Source organism: Carassius auratus, chromosome 13 (assembly GCF_003368295.1).
Source record: "Carassius auratus strain Wakin chromosome 13, ASM336829v1, whole genome shotgun sequence".
Classification (NCBI taxonomy): domain Eukaryota; kingdom Metazoa; phylum Chordata; class Actinopteri; order Cypriniformes; family Cyprinidae; genus Carassius; species Carassius auratus.
The window spans coordinates 1,925,091-1,948,884 of record NC_039255.1 but is presented as its reverse complement, the minus strand read 5'-3'; the positions used below and the strand labels follow the sequence as shown (position 1 = coordinate 1,948,884).

The following is a 23,794-nucleotide window of genomic DNA, read 5'->3' as shown; positions in this document are numbered from 1 at the left end:
CTTAAAATGAAAAACTGAAATAAAAATAAAAATAAATGAGAGCTTAATAAATAATAAAAACACTTCTTAATAATAAAAGTGCTTAAAAATAATAAAAATTACAAAAGCCCATAACAAAAGTTCTAAAACATGTTTTAAAACTTGTGTTATTAATATATATATATATATATATATATATATATATATATATATATATATATATATATATATATATATATATATATATATATATATATATATTTGTTTTAGAAATTTAGATTTATTTGTTAATATTTATTGGTTTTTACATTTTATGATTTCACCTTTAATTTTTGTGTTTTAAAAAGTTGATTGATATTTAGAATTGTATTTTATATTTCACTTTATATTTTACTTTTCACGCACCATTTTAGTAATTTTGTTGTTTGTCATGATTTTTTAAAAATAATTTTTTATGTTTTAGTTTAAATTATTTTAATATTTCACCTAAATGAATGTAAGCTGAGAAATATTGGCTTGTCAACTAGCTGAAATTTTTTATTTATTTTTTATTTCAGTTAACATTTATAGTTTTTTTGTTTCAGTTTTAGTTAATGATAGTGACTGAATTCAGTTACTAAAAATCACAATCCACTGATCCAAAGGTTGAGGTCAGAAAAGGTTATCGTTGATGTTGAAGAAATAAAAAAAATCAAATCCAATTAATGCAGTAGAGTTAATGACATTTAGAATTACACACACAATTAAAATGAAAACAGAAGATATGAAATCCAATTAACAATATTAACAAAAAAATCAACATTTCAAACACTTTAAAATTAAAACTCAAAATTGTAACAAAATCTTTAACAATGATATTACAGTTTAGTAATTTACGTTTTGGTAATTTTTTTTACTTTGGTTATTTTTCTTCATTTTTAATCATTTTTAAAAGCTGTTTTTCCATGACTAAGACGAAATGATGTTTAGACGACAACCAATAACTATGACTATATCAACATGCAATATCACTGACGATAAAACATGAGACTTAAGTGTATTTTAAAAAGATGATTTAAAAACGCAGACAAAAAATTTAACTTAAGTTGATCTTAAATGAAGTGTTAAACATGACAGTTTTGCACTTACTCAGCCACTCCTGTTTTAATAGAGAAACATTATTTGCAATTTCTCTTAGGAATTTTACTGTTAAAATATATTTTCATAACGTAGACAGAGAGAGAGCATATCTAAGTCTTTGATATTAATTTATTGATCTATTGGTTTGTGCTTAGTGGTTAAAATGCAATATCTGAAATGTAAATCGATTATAATTTTGAGCAAAAAAAAAAAAAAATACTATTATACAGTATGACAAAAATGTGATGGTAAGTTTTCAACGACTAGTTTCACTAATATGATAATAACTAAAAAGTACATTCGACACCAGGACTAATTTATAAGAATAAGACTTAATTAAAAATGGCGGACAAAGTGAACACTACTCAGCTGACAGACTGTGTGTGTGTGTGTGTGTGTGTGCGTGTGCGTCTGTGTCTGTGTGTGTGTGTGTGTGTGTGTTTGCGCAGGGATCTTTCCAACAACAGGATTGGCTGTTTCTCTGCTGATATGTTTCTTGACCTCACCCGTCTCTCTAAACTGTGAGTCTGTAGTGAACACATGCTCTATCTGTGTTTTAATGTAAATGTTTTAATGTTACAGGTATAGGTTTGTGCATAACCTCTGTGTGTCTTTCAGGAATTTGTCTGGGAATATCTTCTCCACGCTGCCGGAGGGTTTGTTCACACACGTCCCGTCTCTCAGAGAGCTGTGAGATCTCTGCATGTATTTCTACTGTTTAACTGGGTGTTTATGAAAGTAAGATGTTGTGTCTGAGCATCAGCGCTTGTTTGTGCTAGATCTCTCAAACTTTGACATGTGCTACACAATCACAGATTATGTGAGTTGATGTCAAACACAAACAGATCTGTTGTTACAACATCTTCTGTTGATAGGTTTACATTTATGCATTTGGCAGATGCTTTTATCCAAAGCAACTTTCAGTGCATTCAGGCTATACATTTCTTTTAACCATGTGTACTCCCTGGGAATCGAACCCACAACCTTTTGCACTGCTAATGCAACGTAATGCAAGAACAGATAATGAGAACAAGGAGAGGTAGTTTGCTAAAATAATAAAACTAAAACTGAAATTAATACAATCTAAAGCTTAAAAGTGATATTGAAAGTATGCCAAATATTACATAACAAAATTACAAAAACTTAAATTATTTAAAACTTAAAACTTAAAAAAGTATTCTTGTAAGTTTGTGTTAATAATTGAATTTAATTTTAAATGATATTTTTACACTTTAAATTAATTTTAGAAATGCTGATGGTTTTGAATGTAATTTTATATTTTATGTTTTAACTTTAATTTTAGTCAGTTTAAAAAGAATTGTTGATTTTGTTAATATTTTGAATTGGGTTTAATATTTTATGTTTTTGCTTTAATTTGATTCAGTTTTAGAAATGTTGATGTTTTTTATATTTTTCTTTAATGTTTTGTTAATTTTGTTATTATTATGAATTGGATTTTAAATTTTGTTTTCACTTTAATCTTAGTAAAAAAAAAGTGTGCAAATATTTTTTATTAATGTTTTGTTAATTTAGTTAATATTTTGAGTCGGATTTTATATTATATGTTTTGACTTTAATTTAATTAGTTTTAGAAATTTTGATGGTTTTGTTAACATTTTGAATTGTATTTTATATTTTATGTTTTCACTTTAATTTTAGTTGGTTTTGTTAATATTTTGTGGTAATGTTTTGTTAATATTTTTGAATTGGATTTTACATTTTCTGTTTTCACTTTAATTTTGGTATGTTTAATTATTAAGTTTGTCAGAATCTGTTGTCTCTAAATGACAAGTAATTTATTACATTTATTTAGTTTAACTTTGTTCATCTGGACAGTTTTTGTTCACTGTCAGTCCAGTCAAAGTAAAGCAGGGGAACTAGCTACTATTCATTACCAGCAGTAGAATTAATTAGAATAGAATTAAAAGTAACTTCACAAACAGTGAGGTCAGTGTGTTAATGGATGATGGTGGTGTTTTCAGGCACGTGGGCACAGACTCTCTGTTCTGTGATTGTCAGCTGCGCTGGTTGTTGTCGTGGATCAGATCTCATGCGGTGCGTGTGGGGAATAAATCCGTGTGCATGTATCCGACTCGTCTTCACGGACTGGAGCTGTGCAGTCTTCAGGAGCGGCAGCTCAGATGCGGTAAGACTTCACCGATGTTCACCAGCTCTAAAATCATGTCAAAACATTAAACATAGAGCCCTTTATTACCTTGTGGGATAAAAATAAGGAAGCATAAATTGTATATGTCAAAAAGTATATGTCATACTGTTTAAAACGACTGTGTTTCAGACGGCCCGCTGGAGCTCCCCGTCCTGCAGCTCATCCCGACTCAGAAGCAGCTGGTGTTCCCCGGGGACCGTCTGCCTCTCCAGTGCACCGCCTCGTACCTCGACCCCTCCGTCAGACTGTCCTGGAGCCACAAGCAGCGTCCCGTCCACACGCTGGAGGACAGAGGGCTGTACGTGGAGGACAGCATCATTCACGACTGCTGCCTCATTACCAGGTGAGAGGGACAAGATCATATTCATTCCCACTGTTTTGCGTTTTTTCGTGACAGACTGTAGTAATGTTTCTGAATGGGTTGCCAGGTATGTGTAAAAAAATCACCCCAATCATGTCACTAGAAAAAGCAGCAGTGTGCAATCCTGTCATTTGCTGTTGAAAGAATCGGTTGAGTGAATGATTCAATGACTCATTCATAAAGGTAGTTGCATTTTTCAGTCTGTTTCAGAATTCGTTCGTTTTGTGAATTAATCAAAAAGATTGGTTGAGTCGAGTGAATGAATCAATAACTCATTCATAGAGGCAAACTCTTTTTTTCAGTCTGTTTGGAATGAATCAGTTGAGTGAATGAATCAAACAAATTGGTTGAGTGAATGAATCACCGAAAGAGCTTTTTTCGATCTGTTTCGGAATGAATCAGTTGAGTGAATGACTTGAATGAATCAGTTGAGTGAATGAATTGAACGAATCTGTTGAGTGAATGATTGAATGAATCAGTTGAGTGAATGAATTGAATGAATCAGTTGAGTGAATGAATTGAACGAATCTGTTGAGTGAATGATTCAATGAATCAGTTGAGTGAATGAATTGAATGAATCAGTTGAGTGAATGAATTGAACGAATCTGTTGAGTGAATGATTGAATGAATCAGTTGATTGAATGAATTGAACGAATCTGTTGAGTGAATGATTGAAAGAATCAGTTGAGTGAATGAATCGAATGAATCAGTTGAGTGAATGAATTGAATGAATCAGTTGAGTGAATGAATTGAACGAATCAGTTGAGTGAATGAATTGAATGAATCAGTGGAGTGAATGAATCAAACAAATTGGTTGAGTGAATGAATCACCAAAATAGTTTTTTTCGATCTGTTTCGGAATGAATCGGTTGAGTGAATGAATTGAATGAATCGGTTGAGTGAATGAATCAATTACTGATTCATATAGGCAGCCGTTTTTTTGGTTTGTTTCATAATGAATAGGTTGAGTGAATTAATCGAACAAATTGGTTCAGTGAATGAATCAATGCACTTGCTTTTTTCAGTCTGTTTCAGAATGAATTGGTTAAGTGAAAGAATCAAACAAATTGGTTGAGTGAATGAATCAGTGAAATAGCTTTTTTCGATCTGTTTTGGAATGAATTGATTGATTGAATGAATCACTGACTCATTCATAAAGGCAGTTGCTTTTTTTTGAGCTGTTTTGAAATGAATCAGTTCAGTGAATGAATCAAACGATTTGGTTGGGTGAATGAATCAATGACTCATTCATACAGACAACATCTTTTTTTGCGGTCTGTTTAGGAATGAATAGGTTGAGTTAATTAATCGAACAAATTGGTTCAGTGACTGAATCAATTCACTTGCTTTTTCCAGTCTGTTTCACAATGAATTTTTTAAGTGAATGAATCAAACAAATTGTTTGAGTGAATTAATCTATTACCCATTGATGAAGGCAGTCGCTTTTTTCAGTCTGATCCAGAATGAATCGGTTGAGTGAATTAATCAATTGCTTACTCATACTTGTTTCATTTTCAATTGGTTTTGTCTGGAAAACAATAATCAGGAAGAACATGACATTTTGCAGTGTGATCAAATTATTTGTAAAATTATATATACATGCTATATCATTCGAGAGAGAGACAGAAAATGCTAGGCATTTTCTTCATGTCCGGTGTTTTGTGGGTACAGTAATAGTTAACAATCAGCTATTGTAAATGTGCTTCAATGATGGTAACGGTCTAATACTTTAGGCATGAAGTGGAAAAATATGATTTGAGCAGTGACCTTTTCAAATGAAATAACTAAAATCCTGCTCATGCATTTAGTAAAATTGGGGTACACACATCTTTACCTTAACCTTGTGTGATCAGTGCCCTTGATAGAGATCTGAAAGGACATGAGTGAATTGCACTGGCTGGTTTTCAGCGGCTCCATGCGTCCCTGCAGAGGTTTGGCCGGCGTGTGCGAACAGTCGTCTAGAGTTCGGCAGGTTTAGTTCGTTTAACGAAACATATGCTGCATGGTAATTAGAGGCGATAATGCACCACATGCCGACTCTCAAGCACTTCACAGACCACCGTGCCTCTTCCTCCGGCTCTCTCCATCTCCCATCACACACACACACACACACACACACACAGTTACAGCAGGAGGGAGTCAGTTTGTGTGAAAGTGAACCATGCGGCTGTTAATTACTTCAACTAGCTCTCACCACGCAGAAACGTCTGCGCATAAATATTGATGAAGTGCCGACAGAAATATGTTTCTTAGTGTCAACAAGCCATGGTGTTTCCTCAGCTTCACACCAGCGCTAATTTCCCTTCGTTATTAAACTGGTGTGTTTATTAGTATGCAGAGGAGACACTGACTGAGCCGTCATGTGGATCATCTGCTCTGTAGTCCGTCCTCGTTCTCTTCTGACTAAATCCCTTTCGGATTTCACTCATAATCTCAGGACTAGCTGAGCGAGTCGTATCTGAAGTTTGATTAGAAAGTGATCTGAAGCAGATAGATTAGTTTAACACTACTCTACATTTAGTTTAATGCTGTGTAATAGCCTCACTGGATATAAAATCATTTTGCTAGAACTACTCTTACTGAATATAATATATATGGAAGCACTACTTTTCAAATGCAGTATGCAAAATACAAATATTACATGTAAAATTTGTGTATTTGATATCTGTGTGCCATTTGTGTGATATCTGGTGCAAAATTGTAAATTCATACGTAACAAATTAATTAGCATTTTTCAGTTCCTTCGCTAGAATTAACATTTAAATTAAATATACAGCTGAATGCACTCTAATTAGAAAAATTTAAACTGAAATGCATTTGCAGTGATAGAGGAATATTTTATTTGTTAATGCAAAAAGGGTGGCAAGATTTTTCTGAAATTAATTTACAATCACAATTAAGTAATATTTGTTTTGAAATTGTATTTGCATGTTGTTTACTGAATGTGTGTGGACTTAAAATGCGTTTTGAGGTGATTGCATTAACATGTTCACATCCTCTCCTGTCATTGCCACTTTACATATTATAATGGTATTTTAACCATGGTTAAAATATGACTAGCTGTGGAGCAGGCAATATTCAGTTAAAATTGGATTTATTGATTATATATATATATATATATATATATATATATATATATATATATATATATATATATATATATATATATATATATATATAAACCGGGTTATTGTGTATTTAAAGCACATTCAGTTAATTAGCATTATTACAGTAATCAGACCAGTTTCATTATAATTAGTTTGTTACAACAGGAAATCCAAATGCACAGAAATGTATATACAATTAAAATACATAAATCTCAAATATAGGCCTAAATATTGTTTTTCCTAAATGCAAATGTAATATTTGTAAATAACGTGACATATATTGTCATGTGAATTAAAATCCTATATTAAACCTATTTGAAATTGGAAAAAAAAAATGGTCACACTTTATTAAAACATATTTTTTGTATAAAAATACATAAAACTCAAATTCCTATCTTAAAAGCAAAAAAATAAATAAAAATTAACTACAACTTTTGCCTCAATAAACTCCTAATTAGCTGCTTATTAATAGTTAGTACATTATTTATCACGTTTAGGTACTGGGTCGGATTAGGGATGTAGAATATGGTAATGCGGAATATGTGCTTTATAAATACTAATAAACAGCCAATATATTAATAATAGGCATGCATACTAATAAGCAACTAGTTAGAATTGGTCGCTTTACTAAACTATTACACAATTTTTAAATCTAGCCCATACAAATATGTATGTATCCGTAAAACAATTTTGGACATGTATGTCCATTCTAAAACCCATCAATACTAAGTAAATATAAAAGATTTACTGGTGTGTCTCAATCAATTAGAATATCATGGAAAAGTTCATTTATTTCAGTTATTCAACTCAAATTGTGAAACACCTTTAACAAAAACCCACCAATTCACTCTCAACTAATTAGAATATGGTGACGTGACAATCATCAAAACAACTTCAAAGGTTTCCTGAGCCTTCAAAATGGTTTCTCAGTTTGGTTCACTAATCTACACAATCATGGGGAAGACTGCTGATCTGACAGTTGTCCAGAAGACAATCATTGGCACCCTTCACAAGGAGAGTAAGCCACAAACATTCATTGCCAAAGAAGCTGCTGTTCACAGAGTGCTGTATCTAAGCATGTTAACAGAAGGTTGACTGGAAGGAAAAAGTGTGGAAGAAAAAGATGCACAACCAACTGAGAGAACCGCAGCCTTATGAGGATTGTCAAACAAAATCGATTCAAGAATCTGTGTGAACTTCACAAGGAATGGACTGAGGATGGGGTCAAGGCATCAAGATCCACCACACACAGACGTGTCAAGAGATTTACTGAACCACAGACAACGTCAGAGGAGTCTTCCCTGTGCTCTGGAGAAGAAGAACTGTTTTCCAGTGGACCAAAGTCCTCTTTTCAGATGAGAGCAAGTTTTGTATTTCATTTGGGAACCAAGGTCCTAGAGTCTGGAGGAAGGCTGGAGAAGCTCATAGCCCAAGTTGCTTGAAGTCCAGTGATAAGTTTCCACAGTCTGTGATGATTTGGGATCAATGTCATCTGCTGGTGTTGGTCCATTGTGTTTTTGAAAACCAAAGTCACTGCACCTGTTTACCAAGAAATCTTGGAGCACTTCATTCCTCCTTCTGCTGACCAGCTTTCTGAAGATGCTGATTTCATTTTCCTGCAGGATTCCAATCATGGTGTTGGTGTGCTTGACTGGCCAGCAAACTCATTAGACCTGAACCCCAGCTAAAGTCTATGAGCTATTGTCAAGAGGAAGATGAGAAACAAGAGACCAAACAATGAAGATGAGCTGAAGACCACTGTCAAATAAACCTGTGCTTCAGACCACCTCAGCAGAGCCACAAACTGATCACCTCCACGCCACGCCGAACTGAGATTAAAGCAAAAGGAGCCCCTACCAAGTATTGAGTACATGTACAGTACATGAACATACTTTCCAGAAGGCCAACAATTCAGTAATAATGTTTTTATTTTTTCATTGGTCTTATGAAGTATTCTAATTGGTTGAGATAGTGAATTGGTGGGTTTTTGTTAAATGTGAGCCAAAATCATCACAATTAAAAGAACCAAAGACTTAAACTACTTCAGTCTGTGTGCACTGAATTTACTAAATACATGAGTTTTACAATTTGAGTTGAATTACTGAAATAAATGAATTTTTCCACAACATTATTATTTATTGTGATGCACCTGTATGTACCGATTATATATATGCTATAAACATATCTTCATCTATTCAGAGAATGTACATGTGAACAATTTTATATGGCCTTATTGGTAACATATATGGCAACATCACTCTATGGAGCAATCTATTGTATGTCATATTATACATTGATGAGTGTAGAAACATATGTAAAACAGTTCTTAAAGTGATCAAGGGCTCAAGGTTCTCTCTGTGCTGTATTTGCTCATGTGATATGTTTGATTGACAGCTGTCACAGTGAATATGAGGACAATCAGGACTGCTTGTCATGCACTCAGGCTCTCTTGCCTCCTCTCTATTTTCTGTCGCTCTTTCCAAGAGTCGTTCCTGCAGGCTCGTGATGGATTTCTTGACATTCTTCTGATTAGGCTGCCCAGTTAATTGCTGCTCTCTCCTTGTACATACAAACGGTGCTGCTCTACTTTACGAGTGGAACCTATACTGTAATGTTGCTCTTGGCAGTGTGAAGATCCTCTGGCGAGAGAGATGGGAACGGCCCCGTCTGACTCCATCGGCCAACTAAAACACACACACTACTGATGGAGCGAGTTAGTGTGGTAGATCCCACAGGACGCTTACTATAGTAAAAATATACAGCCTCCATTATGTTCTGCATAACACGGCTCTTAAAGTGTCAATGTAAAAGACATACACCTTAGAAAACTACACACAGATCTTTCTGTAACACTAATTGTTTGATTTAAGAGCAGATTGCAGTCGCACCTTTTGCAGGTTAGACATTTGTGTTTTTTTGACATGATGATTGATTATGAATAAGCGTGTTTAATTTTTTTTTTTTTTTTTTTAATGGCATGCATTGAAATGAATTGGTCACAATAAGACCAGGAACATTTTGCATCATATTTGATATGCAAAAGCCTCTAAATAATCAAACTTTATTGTTAAATCTGCATCTGCATGTTTTCTGTTATCTAATGATTTTCGCCTCTATGTGCTGATTGGCTCTTGGGTGATGTGATGTGGTAACCATGGTGACTGGAGTTTAATTCTCTCATTATGGCTCTGTTTGTCTGATGTGGGTTTGTGTCTGTCTCTCAGGTTTGAGGACAGACAGATGAGAGAATGACTAACAGCAGACAGACACGCTTAGTGACATGCTTGACAAACAAAAGTCAATTAACAATATCATTTCCAGCAAACTTTGTTTCTCTAGTGAAAATATTCATTCGCTTCTTTAATATGTTTATTTTTCTGTTTCTATGAGTAAAACCTTTTACATAAACTGCTGTCATGTTCATTGTTTATGCAGTCCGTGTATTCTGCTCTCTTGACTCTCTCACATAACTTGCTGTTTATATAGTGCAGACGAGTGTGTAACGCATCGGTAATCCCATAAAAGCAGTGTTCACTTCATCATCATGATCTAATGGTGCCTCAGAGGTGAGCAGACTCCATAAGCAGCCAATATTTGCTTGACCTTTAGAGAAACAAAGAGATGATGAAATAGTCAGTGTCTCATGCTTTGGGCTGAAACCTGAGACAAACCCTAGATCAACCTTAAAGAAACCTCAAATAAACTTGGTCTACTTTATCACGGAAACTGAAATATTCAACTCATTATGAGCTGTACTGAAGAACTGGTGGTTACCAGGGTGTTGTTATTCGATTACTAATGTGTTGTGGGAGGTTACCAGGGCGTCGCTATGCAGTTGCTTGTTACTAATGTGTTGTGGGTGGTTGCCTGGGCGTTGCTATGCGGTCAACGTTTGTGAATTGCAGTTATTTTTGGAGTTCTTTTTTTCTGAAATGCTATGAATGCTATTTTTTTCAGAAATGTTTGTATGTGCCCTTGAGCCCTTGATCACTGCCAGGGTGTTGCTATGCAGTCGGTTATTGCCAGGGCGTTGCCATGCAGTTGGTCATTGCCAGGGTGTTGCTATGCAGTCTGTCATTGCCAGGGCGTTCCTATGCAGTCGGTCATTGCCAGGGCGTTGCTATGCAGTCGGTCATTGCCAGGGCGTTGCTATGCAGTCGGTCATTGCCAGGGCGTTGCTATGCAGTCGGTCATTGCCAGGGTGCTGCCATGCAGTCGGTCATTGCCAGGGTGCTGCCATGCAGTCTGTCATTGCCAGGGCGTTCCTATGCAGTCTGTCATTGCCAGGGCGTTGCTATGCAGTTGGTCATTGCCAGGGTGTTGCTATGCAGTCTGTCATTGCCAGGGCGTTCCTATGCAGTCGGTCATTGCCAGGGCGTTGCTATGCAGTCGGTCATTGCCAGGGCGTTGCTATGCAGTCGGTCATTGCCAGGGTGCTGCCATGCAGTCGGTCATTGCCAGGGTGCTGCCATGCAGTCTGTCATTGCCAGGGCGTTCCTATGCAGTCTGTCATTGCCAGGGCGTTGCCATGCAGTTGGTCATTGCCAGGGTGTTGCTATGCAGTCTGTCATTGCCAGGGCGTTCCTATGCAGTCGGTCATTGCCAGGGCGTTCCTATGCAGTCTGTCATTGCCAGGGCGTTGCTATGCAGTCGGTCATTGCCAGGGCGTTGCTATGCAGTCGGTCATTGCCAGGGTGCTGCCATGCAGTCGGTCATTGCCAGGGTGCTGCCATGCAGTCGGTCATTGCCAGGGCGTTGCTATGCAGTCAGTCATTGCCAGGGCGTTGCCATGCAGTCGGTCATTGCCAGGGCGTTGCTATGCAGTCGGTCATTGCCAGGGTGTTGCCATGCAGTCGGTCATTGCCAGGGTGTTGCTATGCAGTCGGTTATTGCCAGGGCGTTGCCATGCAGTCGGTCATTGCCAGGGCGTTGCTATGCAGTCGGTCATTGCCAGGGCGTTGCTATGCAGTCTGTCATTGCCAGGGTGTTGCTCTGCAGTTGGTCATTGCCAGGGCGTTGCTATGCAGTCTGTCATTGCCAGGGTGTTGCTCTGCAGTTGGTCATTGCCAGGGCGTTGCTATGCAGTCTGTCATTGCCAGGGCGTTGCTATGCAGTCTGTCATTGCCAGGGCGTTGCTATGCAGTCTGTCATTGCCAGGGTGTTGCTCTGCAGTTGGTCATTGCCAGGGCGTTGCTATGCAGTCTGTCATTGCCAGGGTGTTGCTCTGCAGTTGGTCATTGCCAGGGCGTTGCTATGCAGTCTGTCATTGCCAGGGCGTTGCTATGCAGTCTGTCATTGCCAGGGTGTTGCTCTGCAGTTGGTCATTGCCAGGGCGTTGCTATGCAGTCTGTCATTGCCAGGGTGTTGCTCTGCAGTTGGTCATTGCCAGGGCGTTGCCATGCAGTCGGTCATTGCCAGGGCGTTGCTATGCAGTCGGTCATTGCCAGGGCGTTGCTATGCAGTCTGTCATTGCCAGGGTGTTGCTCTGCAGTTGGTCATTGCCAGGGCGTTGCTATGCAGTCGGTCATTGCCAGGGCGTTGCTATGCAGTCTGTCATTGCCAGGGTGTTGCTCTGCAGTTGGTCATTGCCAGGGCGTTGCTATGCAGTCGGTCATTGCCAGGGTGTTGCTATGCAGTCGGTCATTGCCAGGGCGTTGCGGAATTGATGTACTGAAGAGTCTCAATAGTGGACCATTTTCATGCTCTGGGTTTTTAAATATTCATCAGCGAAGCCCCCGACTTCAGCACTCACAGGCCTGTTATTATCCTCAGATTGTGAAATATCAGTGCACGAGAGTAAATGCTGCTAATGAAGTGCTTTGGAGACAATTGTGGATGACTGGACAATAGAGCTCTGTTGTGTGATTGTAGGTCACTGTGTGTGTGTGTGTGTGTGTGTGTGTGTGTGTCCTCATTGATGCTTGTTTCATCTCGTTTGCCACATACTGAAATGCATTTTTTTTTAAAGAAAATATGAACAGTGCATATAGGACTTACTGCCATGATGCTTGGATGTTGTGGGTGGTTGACAGAGTGTTGGTATGTGGTTGCTAATGTGTTGTGGGTGGTTGGCATGGTGTTGGTATGTAGTTGCTTGTTGCTGATGTGTTGTGGATGGTTACCAGGGTGTTGCTATGTGGTTGCTAATGTTTTGTGGCTGGTTGGCATGGTGTTTCTATGCACTTGCTAATGCATTGTGGCTGGTTTCCAGGGTGTTTCTATGCGGTTTCTAACTTGTTGCAGGTGGTTGCCAGGGTGTTGCTGCTATGCAGTTACTAATGCGTTGTGGGTGGTTGCCAATGTGTTGCTATTCAGTTTTTTAATGCAATGTGGGTGTTTTCTAGGGGGTTGCTATGCGAATTCCAATGTGTTGTGGGTATTCCTTTGTGGTTGCTAGGGTTTTCTGGGTGGTTGATGAGGTCCACATGAATGAGTACATCATGATGTTCAAGAAATTAATAAATAAAGTAATTTTGACGCCATTTGATAACATGTGCGTGTGATGGAGACTCGTGGTTTGGACTCGGATCAGAATTATGCAAGTCTCTAATTTAGTCTGAACTTATGAGAGGGAATCACTGCAGCTGTAAACGTGCTCACAGACATGCTCCATCTGCTCAGACACTAGAACAACAACTTATTATGTCTTACAAAGACAGAGAGGAGATGAGAAATGATGTGGCAAATGTTTTAATGGGTAGTATATATACATTCAATTAAGTCATATGTATATATATTGAGATATCTGGAATTGAGTTAGACTATGTATTTTGGCAAACATGAGCACAGTTTAAAACACAGTTCTGCTTGTGTCCTATCATTTATTTGTCATCGTATGAGCGCAGAGCATCTCCTGTGTCTCTTTAGAGGAAGCACTCTGTTATTTTTGGCATGCGTTTGTCAGTTTAACAGGGCACAAGCACAGTTGCCCGACCACAGAGCTCTGCTGCACACCACAGCTCTTCAGAGCGATCTCCGAGCCAAATGTGCTACAGATGGGTCAGTCTCTAGTGCTGCAGCTGGTCAGTTTGAGGGTCCGAGGTCATTAATCAGGGCTCTAAGTGCTGCCGGACCACAGCAGAGAGAAATAATGAGCCATAATCAGACCTCATCAGGATGATTTACCTGTATGATCTCTTAGATAGACACTGAAAATGTCTGCATTGCCCTCTGCATGCATGTGTGTGTGTTTGTTTGTGTGCGCTGCTGTGTGTGTGTGTGTGTGTGTGTATATGTGTGTGTGCGTGGGTGCATGCGTGTGTGTGTGTGTGCGCTGCTGTGTGTGTGTGTGTGTGTGTGTGTGTGTGCGTATATGTGTGTGTGCGTGCGTGCGTGTGTGCATGCATGTGTGTTTGTTTGTGTGTGTGCGCTGCTGTGTGTGTGTGTGTATATGTGTGTGTGTGCGTGCGTGCATGCGTGTGTGTGTGTGCGTGGGTGCATGCGTGTGTGTGCGCTGCTGTGTGTGTGTGTGTGTGTGAGAGAGTGTGTGTGTGCGTGCGTGGGTGCGCTGCTGTGTGTGTTTGTGTGTGTGTGCGTGCGTGCGTGCATGCCTGTGTGTGTGTGTGTGTGTGTGTGTGTGAGTGCGTGTGTGTGTGCATGCGTGTGTGTGTGTGTGCATGCATGTGTGTGTGTTTGTTTGTGTGTGTGCGCTGCTGTGTGTGTGTGTGTGCGTGGGTACATGCGTGTGTGTGTGTGCGTGCATTCGTGTGTGTGTGTGTGTGTGCTCTGCTGTGAGTGCGTGTGTGCGTGTGTGCATGCATGTGTGTGTGTTTGTTTGTGTGTGTGCGCTGCTGTGTGTGTGTGTGTATATGTGTGTGTGTGCGTGCGTGCATGCGTGTGTGTGTGTGCGTGGGTGCATGCGTGTGTGTGCGCTGCTGTGTGTGTGTGTGTGTGTGAGAGAGTGTGTCTGTGCGTGCGTGGGTGGGTGCATGCGTGTGTGTGTGTGTGTGTGCGCTGCTGTGTGTGTTTGTGTGTGTGTGCGTGCGTGCATGCCTGTGTGTGTGTGTGTGTGTGTGAGTGCGTGTGTGTGTGCATGCGTGTGTGTGTGCATGCATGTGTGTGTGTTTGTTTGTGTGTGTGCGCTGCTGTGTGTGTTTGTGTGTGTGTATGTGTGTGTGTGTGCGTGTGTGCGCGTGTGTGTGTGTGTGTGTGTGTGCGTGTGTGCGTGTGTGTGTGTGTGTGTGTGTGTGTGTGTGTGCGTGCGTGCATGCGTGTGTGTGTGTGTGTGTGTGTGTGCTCTGCTGTGTGTGTGTGTGTGTGTGTGTATGTGCGTGCGTGCATGGGTGTGTGTGTGAGGGATTACGGACTTGAGCAGTCACTGTCTCTCTCTCTCTCTCTGAGCCTCACACTGTAAAAGATTTGAGCGCGCTCAGTGAGCCTCTGTGTTTCCCTCGAATATGTTGTAGCACTGCAGGAACGAAATCTGATAGAAATTCTACAGTGTATTAATAATACAAAACTGAATCTAAATGAGTCCGAATAACCTTATTCTACAGTGTGCCGGTGCTCAGTATTGCATGGATGGATTCGATTTGAAATAAACAGCCGCTCACATAGAATTCATTTCGCACTTAGAAAATGTATATCATTTAGTATTTGAATAGATGCAAAAATGCACATTTCATAAAGACATTATTTTAAAGATAACAAACACAGATGCTCATGGTCTCGACTGGTTGTGTGAGATTCACTCTGTCCGTGTGTTAAACTGGCTCTTGTTCAAATGTGACTCATTGCCGTCTCACCCTCGTTTCGCAGCGAGCTCATCCTGTCCAACATCGATGCAGCCGTTTCCGGTAATTGGCAGTGTCACGTGACCAGTTCCCGTGGCAACAGCTCGATCGGGATGGAGATCGTGGTGCTGGAGACGACGGCGCTGTACTGCGCGGCCGAGAGGGTCAGTAGCAACAAGGGTGACTTCAGGTGTGTCCACGGCTAAAGACATCACACACAGACACACACACACACCAATCACCAGAGCGCCAGCTTAAAGGGACAGTTCACCCAAACATGAGAATCCTGTCATCAAGTTGTTCCAAACCTGTGAGTTTCTCTATTCTGTCAAACACGAAGGAAGCTATTTTGTAGAGTGCCATTGACTTCTTTTCCATAGTATGGAAGCCAATGGCTGCTCTCAATGTTGAGGTTTTGGAGAATTTCCATTTTTGGGTGAACTATGCCTGTAAAAACCACACCGATTGTATATTTGTGAAGCTTCAGTGCCTCCTTTTTTGTTTTAATGTCAGTTCTCTGACTGCTGCTTTTATAGCTCCATGTGTTTATGCAGCACACATCTGTAATGGGCTGGAAAATTAGCCTGTTGTTAGCAGAGGAATTAATGTCATTTGATAATAACTGGCAACAACAAACAGACACTGTTTATGTTCACAAACTCATGTGAGAAACTCGTCAAAAGACAATGCCATTCAACAGGTTGGGGTCAGAAATTAATCTATTTATTCAGCAAAGATGCGTTTAATTGATAAGAAGTGACAGTGAAGGCATTTATAATGTTACAGAAGATTTCTGTTTCAAGTAAAAGCTGTTCTTCTGAACTTTATATTCATCTGCGAATCCTGGAATATAAAAAATGTATCACAGTTTCCACAAAAACAGTTTTTAGCATTGATAATAATCAGAAAAAGTTTCTTGAGAAATTTCAGCTTGAACACAGCAATAAATTACAGTTTAACGGATATTCACATAGAAAACATCTGTTTTAAATTGCAATAATATGTTTGTTTTTGACAAAATAAATTATTGAATAGAATATAAATATATATATAAAAAAATCTAAGTAAAAATCTAAATTATTCAAAGATGTTGAGAGGTATTGAAAGTAAAAGAAAATGTGTGTGTGATAGAAAATATTAAAATATATAAAAATATTATATTATATTGGTTTTCTTATACTTAATTTCCATCATCAAATACTATCATCGAAGACGGGAATACATTTCAGCTTAAATTATTATCATTTTAAATAGAAATTATTATTAAATTATTATTTAAATTGTAATAATATAAAAAAAATACTGTATTTTTGTCCAAATAATTGGACTTTTGTAATAACGTTTCACAATATTACTGTTTTTACTGTATTTTGATCCAATAAATTTAATAATGTAAAAATAAACCCCAAACTTTTGATTGGTCGTGTAAACCATCTGAATGTTATCACGTTATCTTGGAAAAATAGCACAGAAGGTTTAATTTAGAGTAAAGAAACATGCTTTCCAAACACAACATTTGGCAAAGAGCTATAAAATCTACAAATTATTATATTTATAAATGTACTATAAATGATCTACTGAAAATGACTCAAATCACAGAGAGAAAGGTGACGTCAGTGAACCGAAAACAGACTCTTGATCTGACGAATCACTTTCACAGGTGGCCGAAGACGTTGGCTGGTTTCATGGCCTTCCTGCCGTGTGCCGTGTCCAGCTCTAGCCCCGCCCCTCAGGAAAAGAGGGCGTGGCCCAGCTCTGACTCCGCCCCTCAGGAGAAGAGGGCGTGGCATAGGTGTGACCGGACGGGCCGCTGGGCGGAGCATGACTATAACCAGTGCTCATATGTGAGCGAGTCCACCCGCAGACTGCATGAGCTCACACAGGTCAGTACCTTCATCATCATCATCATCATCATCATCAACAGCGAGTGTTTTATTGCAGTCTCAGACTGAATGGTGCTGCCAGAGAGCCGTTATCCTGCTGGAATTGCTTCGGCGTGGAGCAGATGTTCAGCTTGACCTTGATTTACTCAATCATTAGTGTGTTAAAGGCTGAAAGCATCCGCAGCAAGGGAATCTCTGACACTTGATCGGCTAATCTTCTGATCACACTAGATCAGTGCTAAACACAGATTCAGACAGAATCTAAAGTGATTTATTATTTACATGAAAATGTTCAAACGCTAATGCATCCTGACACAATATTAGAAGCCAAAACATGCATTTCAAATGGTTATTTTTTAGTATGAAATAACCATCTGAAAAATTTAAGAGCGACTGTACAGTGGCATTAAAAATATATATATTTGAAAATCATCCAAAATGTAATTTATTTCTGAGTTTGTTGATGAAATTTAAGGACATTCATATATTTTAAACAAGACCTCTTGTCAAACATTTGTTGCTAATAATCGTTCTGAATCATGTTTTCAAAAGATGTCTCTTCTGCTCATCAAGGCTGCATTTATTGAATCAAAAATAGAGCAAAAATTTTGAAATATTATTAGAATCTAAAACAGCTGTTTTCTATGTAGATATATTGTAAACTGTAATGTATTTCTGTGATGCTCCGCTGTATTTTAAGCATCATTTCTCCAGTCTTCAGTGTCACATGATCTTCAGAAATCAGGATAATATGATGATTTACTGCTTGAGAAACATTTCTTGGAAACAGTTGTTCTGCACAACATTTCTGTGGAAACTGTGATGCATTTAATTTTTCAGGATTCACAGATATATAGAAAGTTCAGAAGAACAGCATTTATTTGAAAATAAAAATATTTTGTAATATTGAGCACACACAGAAATACACTGATGTCACTCGATATGGAGAGATGACTATAATCTTCTGGTTCTCTGTCAGATGTCGGTGAATGTCTCCAGTGCTCTGATGGTGGCTCAGCAGCTCTCGTCTCTCACCAGCAGGGCGGCGCTGTTTGGAGACATGATGGATGTGATATTTGTCACTCATCTGGTAGAGAGACTCACACGCCTGGTGGATCATGTCAGAGAGGTGAGAGCTATCTATCCATCCATCCATCCATCCATATTAATAAAAACTATAATGAGATATTAAAAAAAAGCTTAAAATTAAAAATATCTGCCAAAAAAAAAATCATTATTAGCTACTATTTTCCAAGCATTTCTCATTTTCAGTCATATTAACCTGAAGTTCTAAAATAGAATTAAAATGGAAATAAAAAAATTAAACTTTAACCTGATAAATTAATAAAACTAATAAATTAATAAATCTGTCAAAATATCCTGTTGTAAGCAGGGTTCTTATAGTAAACCAACTAAAACAAAATAAAATAGAAATATATATATATTTTTTTTAAATTAATTATACATTTTCATTTAGTTTAAATAAAAAAGTGTTTAAACTTCAGCATTTTTCATTTAATTAGGTTAGCTTGAGAAAAATGATAATCATGCTAGCCACATGCTAACAACATTCTAATCGTGATAAAACATGTAAATTACATTAGAAACATGCTAGCAACATGCTAACAACATGTTTATCATGCTAAAACATGCTAGTGACATGCTACTCATGCTAGACACGTGCAAATCACATTAGAAACATGCTAGCAACATGCTAACAACATGCTTATCATGTTAAAAAATGCTAGTGCCATGTGTATCATGCTAGACACATGCAAATCACATTAGAAACATGCTAGCAACATGCTAACAACATGCTTATCATGTTAAAAACATGCTAGTGCCATGTGTATCATGCTAGACACATTCAAATCACATTAGAAACATGCTAGCAACATGCTAGTAACATGCTTATCATGTTAAAAACATGCTAGTGCCATGTGTATCATGCTAGACACATGCAAATCACATTAGAAACATGCTAGCAACATGCTAGTAACATGCTTATCATGTTAAAAACATGCTAGTGCCATGTGTATCAATGTGACAAACTTTTGAATTTAGTTTAACTTGGCGTACTACAAAAACTAGAACTAAAACAGGAATAAAAATGTATAAAATCTAAACAGAAAAAAAAAAAAACTTAAATTCCTAATTTACTGCTTATTAATAGTTGTTAAGTTAGTTGGTAAGTTTAAGTATGGGAATGTAGATTAAGTAATTAATATGTGCTTAATTACCACTAATGGGTCATACTCAATAAATGTGCATTCTAATAAGAAACTAGTTAAGATACCCTTAAATAAAGCGTAAGCCCTTAAAATTGAGCTGGAAATATAAATAAAAGCTAATTCTAAATATTAATAAAATAGTATTTCTGTGATGCTGAAATTACACTGGTTATAAGCACTCACTTGATCTGGATGATTGTCATTTAATTGAAATTCCCTTCATCTTAATTTAAGAGTGTTTCTGAAAGCAGGAGACAGACCCCGAGGAAGAGCGTGATGTGATCAGTGTGAAGTGAAGTCCGCTCACATGTATATCTCGCTCTGACGTGTCACTCCGTCTCTTCTTCTTCTGCTGCTGTGCAAATTAGATGCAATTTGAGCTCTGCACGCTGTTATCAGCTATTTTCAGCTTTAAGTGTTACGTACATGTTCACTCAACACGTTTAGCATTTTAATGACACCGGCCGACGCTCACACTCCGTCACAAGAGCTCTAGGAGTCTGTTTCTGTGTGAACGAGGAGAAAACACACACACACACACTCGCTTTGGGGAAATTCTTATTAATGACATAACACTTGCTCTGCTATATGTGACACACGCTACATGCTAAGTATGCAAACATTAGCATTCATTTGGAAGAGGCTCTTATTCACGTTTAATTAACTGAACATTCAAGGTTTACATTTCATCAATTCAATGACTACTTGTAAAATTAACTAGCAATTTCCTAGCGAAAGATGTTTAAATAACACTTTTACTTTGCATTTAGATTGTAGAAATAAACGTAATAATTGAATAATATATTAACTAGAACTAATCACAGCTATTTAGTCTGAAAGATGCATGCACAAAATGTGCGTGTGAGAATCTGAAATGAATTCTCTTAATTTGTTCACTTTAACTTAAACGGCTCCCTCAGTTCAGCTCTTGAAACGCTCAGAGTTTATTCCAGCGTCGCTCGTTCACTGTAGTGAAGACTCGAAGACGCAGTTACAGTAATGTTATGATTCAGAGCTCACAGAAGAGCTGTGATTATGGCCCGTTTTACTCCACTAAACGAGGACGAGCCACTGAAGTAAATGAGACATAACCGTCCTAATCATGCCTTTAAATGAATCTTAGAGGTTTTGATGGCTTATACTGGACATTAATTTATTTCAGGACAGGCCGTTTATGGAGATGAACTGTGCATGAGTTAAGAACGCAAAAACATATCTCTATTAAACAAAAACGTAGGGGAATATACAAGAAAATAATATAATGAATTATATATATATATATATATATATATATATATATATATATATATATATATATATATATATATATATATATAAGTGAATATGTGTATATATATGTGACTGAGTCCTGTGTGTGTGTGTGTGTGTGTGTGTGTGTGTGTGTGTGTGTGCGTGTATGTGTGTGAGTGTGTGTGTGTGTGTGTGTGTGTGTGTGTGTGTGTGTGTGTGTGTATCATATCAGGACACAACTCTGTATAATGACATGGGTATGACACAGGTATTGCAAGGAGAGGGTGACTTATGAGGACATAACCCATGTCCCCATTCTTCAAAACACTTATAAATCATACAGAATGAGTTTTTTTGAGAAAGTAAAAATGCACAAAGTTTCCTGTGAGGGTTAGGGTTAGGTGTAGGGTTGGTGAAGGGCGAGAGAATATACAGTTTCTACAGAATAAAAACCATTACACCTATGGGATGAACACACTTTACACAAAAACAAACGTGTGTGTGTGTGTGTGTGTGTGTGTGTGTGTGTGTGTGTGTGTGTGTAGTTGTCTGATCTGGTGTTGGACGTGGCCAGTAACATGATGGCGGTGGAGGAGCATGTTCTCTGGATGGCTCAGGACGAGGCTCGTGCGTGTACACGGATCGTCCAGTGTGTGGAGCGGATCGCAGACCTCGCTCTCGGAGCAAACACCACCAGCATCTCAAAGGTGACGCATCTTACCACACATTTCCTTAGCGAGGAATAGTTTTTTATTTCAAAATAATAATTAAAAAAGGAGCTTATTATTATTATTTTTTTACTTGATTATTGTATTTTATTTACAAATTTTGAATCAGCTTAACAGAAAATGTGAGATCTCAAAAAAGTATCATTGAGAGACTATAATAGTTTTAGTAATATTATAAGTGAGAAATGTTACCTTGGCAATTTAATTTAATTTAATTTTTAATTTTTAATTTTTAATTTTTAATTTTTAATTTTTAATTTAATTTAATTTAATTTAATTTAATTTAATTTAATTTAATTTAATTTAATTTAATTTAATTTAATTTAATTTAATTTAATTTTAATTTTAATTTTAATTTTAATTTAATTTTAATTTTAATTTTAATTTAATTTAATTTAATTTAATTTAATTCTATTTTAATTTAATTTAATTTAATTTAATTTGTTTTTCCATTGTTAGCATTTATTTTTATTTCTGTCTATTTTTTTTTATTTAAATGGTTTTAATTATGGTTTTAGTTAGCTATAATTACCCTGCTAAACCGGCCTGTATATCTCTGGAGATGTTGCTCGTTAAACACTGATGTTGTGCTGCTGATATATTCCCTGATGTATTGAGAGTTTTGTGAATCCGTGGACTAATACATGCTGTTTATATCCCAGGTGGGTTTTTTGCTTCTAAATGTGTAAATATTGACGTAATGACAGACGCGTTTGCCTCAGAGCTGTTATTCTTATAATGTAGGTTACAGACTGGCATCGTTGAACAAACGTCTTTGTTTAGTCTTTTTATATTTTCGTAATCAGTCCTTGACTCACTCACTCAGCAGAACTTGGAACAATGAATGATGTTTATTTTCCAGCGAGTAATTAGTGTGAGGAAAGTGGGTCACGTAGCGTCCTGTGTGTGTGTTTGTGGCAGGTTTCGGCTAACATTGCTCTGGAGGTGCTGACGCTCCGGGTGGACGCTCTCATGGGTTTATTGTGTACGGTGGTGCAGCGGCCGCCTCTGCTGCCCCCGGTGGCCAATGCAGGTCACAGCAGTGCTTTATCGGAGCACAACACCCTCCTCAACTTCAGATGCCACACGGTTAACATCTCCGGGTCAGCCATGCGTCAGCTCAACCAGGTGAGGCTTGTCACAAACCGTCCGACGTGGCCAAAAACCATTCCACCACATATTCTGTGATTTTTATTATGTTTTCTAAATGCTTTGAGTTTTAAATCATTTAAATGTTAAAATTTTACAATTTTATAATTGTATTTATATATTATTGATTTATTTATTTTTTTAGGTTGTTTTGTAATTGTTATACAATAAAATTTAATTTTAAATATGTTGATATTTTATATTTTGTAGTTTTTATATTTTATTTAAATGAAGATGTTTTTTTTTTCATTTTAGAACTATAAATGTTTGAAATTATAAATTTTAATTTAAAATAAATAATGAAATCATGTAATTTTTTAAATTATTTAACAATTTATATATACTTTTATAAACTATATTTTTTTATTACATTTTTAAAAGTTTGGAAATTATAAATGTTTTCGATTTTAACTATTAATTTTATACATTTCATAATTATTAAAAAAACGTTTTGTATAATTGTAAAATATTTTATAATCTTATGTATATATATATATATATATATATATATATATATATATATATATATATATATATATATATATATATATAAATATATATATATATATATATATATATATATATATATAATATCATTTTTATTATTTTATTTATATTCTATATATTACATTTATTGTTTTTTAATTGCATATTATTGTGTGACACTCTTTGCACACATAAGACAGTGTCTCAGATACACTGCATAGAAACGGACAGGATTTCTGTGTTTTTCATAGCTTTTTCTTGACTTATTGCCACAAAAGCTAAAGCAGGAGTATGGTTTTGATGGGCTGAAGGTGTTAATGACATCTGTGGCTCTGTCTGGACGTCCAGCTGTGAGTTCAGGAGCTCTGATGAGGAGATCAGACTTCAGTCCACAATCACACTGAGACTCGATCACCAGACTGACTGAAGCACTGCTGCACAGATGTAAAAAAAAATATATATATATATATATTATATTATATTTATAAGGGAATAAGTATAAATCAGACTAAAGCTGCAGGCTGATCTCTGTCTGTTAGTTTCAAGGTCTGTATAAGTGATTATCAGTCTGCCCTGATACACACTAACAAGTGAACGACTC

At 37.1% G+C, this 23,794-nt stretch overlaps 1 protein-coding gene across 1 annotated transcript in view; it reads left to right on the top strand.

Moving 5' to 3' along the window:
• The window catches only part of LOC113112313 (adhesion G protein-coupled receptor A3-like), a 78,952-nt gene that overhangs the window by 15,455 nt on the left and 39,703 nt on the right, over positions 1–23,794 (top strand). The window contains exons 4-12 of the mRNA XM_026277760.1: positions 1,548–1,619; positions 1,717–1,788; positions 3,081–3,244; positions 3,395–3,608; positions 15,491–15,655; positions 17,126–17,348; positions 18,328–18,477; positions 21,376–21,537; positions 22,480–22,686. Coding sequence (XP_026133545.1) covers positions 1,548–1,619; positions 1,717–1,788; positions 3,081–3,244; positions 3,395–3,608; positions 15,491–15,655; positions 17,126–17,348; positions 18,328–18,477; positions 21,376–21,537; positions 22,480–22,686 — 1,429 coding nt within the window. The remainder of the gene's footprint in view (positions 1–1,547; positions 1,620–1,716; positions 1,789–3,080; positions 3,245–3,394; positions 3,609–15,490; positions 15,656–17,125; positions 17,349–18,327; positions 18,478–21,375; positions 21,538–22,479; positions 22,687–23,794) is intronic.